At 42.1% G+C, this 6,465-nt stretch overlaps 1 protein-coding gene across 1 annotated transcript; it reads right to left on the bottom strand.

Annotated features, from left to right (window-relative positions):
* Positions 1 to 897: 897 nt before the first annotated feature.
* Positions 898 to 6,244, bottom strand: LOC100283907 (50S ribosomal protein L1, chloroplastic-like). Its single transcript, NM_001156805.2, has 7 exons — positions 5,863 to 6,244; positions 5,583 to 5,762; positions 5,441 to 5,495; positions 4,754 to 4,881; positions 4,324 to 4,407; positions 1,254 to 1,379; positions 898 to 1,165 (listed from the first exon to the last, which is right to left on the bottom strand). Exons 1-7 carry the CDS (start codon positions 6,187 to 6,189, stop codon positions 1,028 to 1,030), a joined length of 1,038 nt encoding a protein of 345 aa, NP_001150277.2. The 5' UTR covers positions 6,190 to 6,244; the 3' UTR covers positions 898 to 1,027.
* Positions 6,245 to 6,465: the final 221 nt, after the last annotated feature.

The raw sequence follows: 6,465 nt of genomic DNA, 5'->3' as shown, positions 1-6,465 counted from the left end.
TAGGATATATTCTTCCAAAAGTCCGTCATTCTTTCATCTATAATTGGAGGATATGCACAATCGAGAAGTCCATTCTATAATTGGAGGTCATATTCAATACCAGATTACTCTTTTTTTCCCCTCAGATTGCCTGGTACTGCCAATTTTGGTCGCAAACAATTTGTTTTTGATCTTTTGGAGAGATTGAACCAAAGGGACCATTTAGAATCAAATCCCGTTTTCTTGATTCCAACTTCCAAATACACTTTAATGTGAATCAATTCTGTGATCAGCAATTGATATGCTTGAAAGCTATAGAGATATTCATAATCACCTTTCTATCCGTGCATACATGCTACCATGTGATTTTTCGCTTTGTGATTCCTGTATCATGCATGCGCTAGCATGATCTTTTAATAGTTTGCCGTCATGGTATGAACCGAATGTTTCGTAAGTGCTTTCATTTACTGCAGGAAATGAACACCAATGTTGAGACTCAAAACTTGTATGGGTGGGTAAGTGGATGAAAATACAGGCTGACTCGCAATACAAACATAAACGGCAAGTAAAAGACAGATGCAGTGCTAGAGACTCCCATATGTAGGTAGCCAGATAGGGCCTAGTTAAAAGATAAACTAAAATAATCCTTCTCGTGACCTGTTGACTAAACGAGACTTACCATTGCATCAGGCGTGCCCTTGTAAATATGAAAGGTAATTAAATTAATGACAGGTGAAAACAAATTGTTGGCTTAAGCTCAAGGATGACTATTGACAAAATATGAAACATTACAACAAACGTCTGAGACAGACATCTATGAAACCGTGCATAATTTTCTCATAAATACATGACCAACAAACCATCTCTTTGTCAATCTGGGTGACTTTAGCTGCTCTGATGATGTGCCCGTAAAACTGAGAAAACTGTACCTAAGCACCTGCTTGCCATACACCAACCATGTTTCTGCTCATTTGTCGCAAGGGGCAGATAGTTAATCTGTGAAGGTGATAACGATGCCAGCTGACTTAACTGGTGCCTGTGGTCACATCTAGTCAGATGATTCCAAACCATAGTCAAGCATTTCTTTTATGTTTAGCTTGATAGAAGGTCCCATGGATGAGCACAAGTACGCCGTTTTCCAGTATATCCCCTTAGCACCAGATGGCTTGTTCCTCTCAACAGAGCGCTGTGAATGAATAGCAAGAAGTATATCAACACTATCCTCGATAATATGATGAACAGAAACAGATGTTTTGTAGGAACATAGATCTTACAACAACAGACATGAAGTTTGCAATGAGATCTTCCTCTGGAAAGTCAACCTTGCCAAATGGAATATGAACAATTCCTGATTTATCAACCCTGTATTCAACCTTCCCTTTCTTGAACTCTTCTATAGCCTGGAACCAGTTGCACAATCTATTTCATTGGTGTCCTAAGATAATTATCACTACAATTGGACTGAACTGATTCAATTTTACAACCATTTTTCGAATATGTTCAAATCTGAAGTAATACTCCCTAAACTTATGAACAAAAGGAGCAGCAGAAGGACTTGCACATGGTTTTTATCGACTTGAAAAAGGCCTACGATAAAATACCTAGGAATATCATGTGGTGGGCATTGAATAAGCATAAAGTCTCAATAAAGCATGTTACGCTCATCAAGGACATGTATGACAAGATTGTGACTAGCGTCCGAACAACTGATGGTGATACAAATGTTTTCCCGATTAACATAGGACTACATTAAGGTTCAGCTTTGAGCCCTTATCTATTTGCCTTAGTGATAGATGAGGTCACGAGGGATATACAAGGAGATATCCCTTGGTGTATGCTTTTCGCCGACGATGTAGTTCTAGTAAATGAAAGCCAAGAAGGAGTAAATAGAAAGCTAGAATTATGACGTCAGACCCTAGAGTCGAAAGGATTTAGAATTAGTAGGACCAAAACCGAGTATATGAGATGTGACTTTGGTACTACAATTAGTGAGGATGGAGATGTAAGCTTGGGGGCCACGTACCTTCCGTTATTTGGGATCGATGCTACAGAGAGATGGTGATATTGATGAAGATGTTAGTCATAGGATCAAAACGGGGTGGATAAAATGGCGTAAAGCATCGGGAGTCCTATGCGACAAGAGAGTGCCACAGAAGTTGAAAGACAAGTTCTACGGGACGGCGATTAGGCCTGCTATGTTATATGAGGCTGAGTGTTGGCCTACTAAGAGACGACATATCCAACAACTAAGTGTCGATGCGTATGTTGCGTTGGATACTTGGATATGTGGGCACACAAGATTGGACCGAGTGAGAAACGATGATATATGCGATCGGCTAGGAGTAGCGTCAATTGAAGAAAAGTTTATTCAACACCGGTTGAGATGGTTTAGGCATGTACACCGGAGACCGCCAGAGGCACCGGTGCATAGAGGCATCATAAGACAGGACAATAATGTGAAGAGAGGTAGAAGACGACCAAACTTGACATGGAAGGAGACAATCAAAAGGGACGAATGGAATATCCCAATGGAGTTGTGTTTGGATAGAAGTGCTTGTAAATAAGCTATCCACGTGCCGAACCGTGATTAGGCCTTTTCCCTTTTAGTGCTCTCAAAAGCTTCCCCCCTTTCTCTCTTTCTCTTTTTGGTGATTTCTTGTTGTGTTTCAACTCTAGCCTACCCCAACTTGCTCTTGACTAAAAGGCTATGTTGATGTTTCGAATATGTTCAAATCTTAAGTAATACTCCCTTAACTTATGGACAAAAGGACATTTGGACCATACTTTAACTGTCATTTCCAAGGTAGATCTATTATTAAGATACCAACATCAATAACATTAGGCCAATGGCGGTCACACCTAAAACGCGTATGACTGGTGCACAAGTCAGCATGACTATATTTGGGAGAGAGAGAAGGGGAGGGTTATGAGCATGCATCAGAAATTTAAAACCATAATATGTATCAAGGTATAATATATATATTGTGTCCTCCATTGACACATCATTTAATGTTTGGCAAGGATGGCCGCAGAAACACTTCACATACTCAACAACAACAACAACAAAGTCTTTTAGTTCCAAGCAAGTTAGGGTAGGCTAGAGTAGTAGAGTTAAAACCCAACAAAACACATAAGTCAAGGTTTGGACACATGAATAGGTATTTTCCATGCACTCCTATTCAAAGCTATATCTTTTCACATACTTAATATAAAAGTGAAACTCAACACATCTTCCAAATGAATAACAACATACATGTCAGTAGTCCTTAGTCCATTTTGAGTTTTTGGTACTTCCACCCTTACTTCTAAATAAAATAATCTGAACTATGAAACTGGACCAAATTTTAAGTCATATCCCTGAATCAACTGCCTCACTACTTTTGCTAGTTATTATTGTCAATGCTTTATGTTGTTATCTAGGGTGAATCGGGATTTCATAATATTATTAGAGTAAATTACACTAGTCCCTAACCTACCGCACGATTCTCATTTAGATCCCCAAACTATGAAATTGCATATCTAGGTCCCTAAACTATTTAAGTATCCCATCCCGGTGCAAAACAGTCACATCACAGTTCATTAGCTAACATTGCACTCTAGCGTGGAACCGACATGCATGTCCATAACTCATAATTACAAGGATGATACCTAAACTATCATTGGATTCTTACAAAAGTCTCAAACTATAAAATTTGGATTAGGATTGTAGTACTTTAATAGGTTAGGGACCTAGATGAGTAGTTTTATAGTTTGGGACCTAGCTGAGAATCCTATGATAGTTTAGACAGCCCTTGTAACTATGAACTATGGACCCATATGTCAGCTTCACGCTGGAGTGCCACGTCAGTTGATGGACTGTGATGTGGTTATTTTGGATCAAGATATGATACTTATATAGTTTAGGGACCTAGATATGCAATTTCATAGCTTGGGACCCAAATGAGAATTACATAATAGTTTAGGGACCGCCAGTGTAGTTTACTCATATTATTACCACTGATAACGCTTCATATCTTCCAACATGTGTCTCATCTAGTTTCCTCGGCGATCAGTAAAACCAACTATTTCAACTTCCTGAACTCTTGCTATGCACAATTAAATTACAAACATGTGTTCAATAAAAACACCATGCCTGAACCTTGAATTATCGGAGTACAGGAAAGTAAATGCAACTGATAAAGGTAGGAAGTTACTTGTACATGAATCCTAGAAGTCAGTAAATACTACAAGGGCATGAAGTTTTAAATCTTGTCACAGTGCCCAGACTAAGCAATGAAGACAAACGATTTAGAATATCGATAAAAAAACTGAGGCAAACAAAATCTGTATTGACTTCCTCAATACCTGAGTAATATTTGAAGAAACAGTGCCAGCTTTGGGGTTAGGCATCAGTCCTCTTGGTCCTAGAATCTTACCTAAGCCCGCAACCTGAAAAGTAAACAGAAATAACTCAGGCTGATAATCATTTAAAGGGGAGCCCACATTGAAAGTTTCTACGAACATGTCAAATAATGCAACAAATATATACAGAACTTTGGACATTTAGTTTAGCATTAGTTATCAAAGAATGAAACATCTCACACATGTATTCTTGTATTCCGAAATTAGATTGGCATAGCCAATCTATTTTATCTATAGAAAACAAAAAAATTAACAGTTTACATGGTAAGACACTTAGGACCTATAGTAAGCACAACTAAATATTTCATTTCAAATTTTGTGGTAGTATCCAACAGTAAATTGAAATGAAGGCAGAACTGTTAATAGCTCATACCTTAGGCATCATATCAGGTGATGCAATCAATTTGTCAAACTCCATAAATCCTCCTTTTATTTGTTCAATCAAATCTTCTCCACCTACGATATCAGCTCCGGCAGCTCTAGCTTCATCTATCTTCTCACCTGTGAGGTCAGAAAATAACTATTAATGCATATAATGACCATGATTATTTCAACTACTGGTGCTACCATCTTTATGATAATGACAAGAAAAACATGACTATCTTTCACAAAGGATATGAAAGAGAAGTTTCAGTCATTCAACAAGGGTTTGCTAAGTGGACAGCACAAAAATAGCACCATCCCAACTCCCAAGTGACTTCTTGTAAAAAACAAAGAAGTAGAAACATCATGAACATAATAAACTGATTGTTAAATTCTTCTACCAAGATGCCAAAGATGAATTAACTTTGTCCAATCCAATATGTTGCATTTGAACTCTGAAAGAAGCCATGGTACTTTAAGAAGAAAAAAAATACAAAATTAACCAATCGGGTCATCAGCACACAATGTTTGCATAAAAATAAAGACAAGCGTGTTTCAGATTAAACCCATAGTCACACATGAGGCAAGGCAATAGTGTCAAACAGAACAATCACACATATGACCCACTAGCACAGTGAATTCAGTTTGTACTAACTATCGCTCAACAGGATTTCGTTGTGTTTCAATCACCGCCCACCTTGTGTGAGAACCGCAATCTTCACCGACTGGCCTGTTCCCTTGGGCAAATTCACCTGTGGTCACCACGACCAGCACAAATTAACGAACGCAACAGGGCACAAGCAACCAAAAAGAGAAGGCCAGAAAAGAAGAAACAATACCGTGGCCCGGAGCTGCTGGTCATTGTACTTGGGGTCGAGATTCATGCGGAAGTGCGCCTCCGCTGACTCAACAAACTTGGCACTGGACATCTGCTTCATCAACGAGATGGCGGTGGGCACGTCGTAGTCCTTCTTGCTCTCCCTCAGCTTCTGTATCTCGAGGAACCTCTTCGACCTCGTCTGCGCACCATCAAAACTAGCACAGCATCACCGGCCGTACACAAGCAAGCAAGCCACAGGAACCATATACGGAGGGTGGGGTATTCGGCGATATGCGTACGCGGTCGCGCTTAAGCAGTAGCGCGGCCTTGCCGGTGCGCGGGCGCGTGGGGGCCGTGAACGCGGGGCCGCGCCCGCCCTCATACCCGTCGTCGTCGTCGTACTGGCCCTGCTGGTCGACCTCCGCCTCCTCTTCGAGCACGGCCCCCTGCGGGTCGGCGATGGCGGCCGCGGCGGGGCGGCGGAACGCGAGGAGGAGCCGCGGGTACGCACGCAGCGACGGCACGGAGGAGGGGAACAGCAGCGCGTTTGACGAGGCCGGCGCCGTGCTGCTGGCCGCCGGCGCGAGGAGGGAGGAGGAGGCGGTGGCCGCGGCGGCTGTGGCCATGGTGGAGGCCGGGGAGGATGGCGCAGCAGATAAGAGGGAGTGGAGGGATAGAAAGAGAAGCCGAAGTGGCAGCGCGGGTTGGTTATAGCCGAAAGATCTCGGCCTGGGTGTTCATCGGATAGGGCTGGTCGTGGGCGGGCTCGCGGTCGCAGCCTCGCAGGGGCAGGGATGACGGGCGCCGCGCCTGGAAAACTCCTCCCCCCTGATTCCAGTGATTTTGGCTCAACCGAGACGCCCGGTCACCTGCCTGATCTTGGTTGGGAGTTGGGACGAGCG

The sequence above is a fragment of the Zea mays genome, chromosome 6 (assembly GCF_902167145.1).
Source record: "Zea mays cultivar B73 chromosome 6, Zm-B73-REFERENCE-NAM-5.0, whole genome shotgun sequence".
In the NCBI taxonomy this organism is placed as follows: domain Eukaryota; kingdom Viridiplantae; phylum Streptophyta; class Magnoliopsida; order Poales; family Poaceae; genus Zea; species Zea mays.
This window is presented reverse-complemented; position numbering and strand designations above follow the sequence as displayed.

What these genes read in the sequence shown, in the direction of transcription:
- LOC100283907 (NM_001156805.2), bottom strand. Translation starts at nt 6,189, where the DNA reads ATGGCCACAGCCGCCGCGGCCACCGCCTCCTCCTCCCTCCTCGCGCCG. An exon ending in GATTGCGGTTCTCACACAAG is followed by an intron (nt 4,882 to 5,440) that starts GTGGGCGGTGAT and finishes CTGACCTCACAG; the next exon opens with GTGAGAAGATAGATGAAGCT. An exon ending in CACCTGATATGATGCCTAAG is followed by an intron (nt 4,408 to 4,753) that starts GTATGAGCTATT and finishes TTTACTTTTCAG; the next exon opens with GTTGCGGGCTTAGGTAAGAT.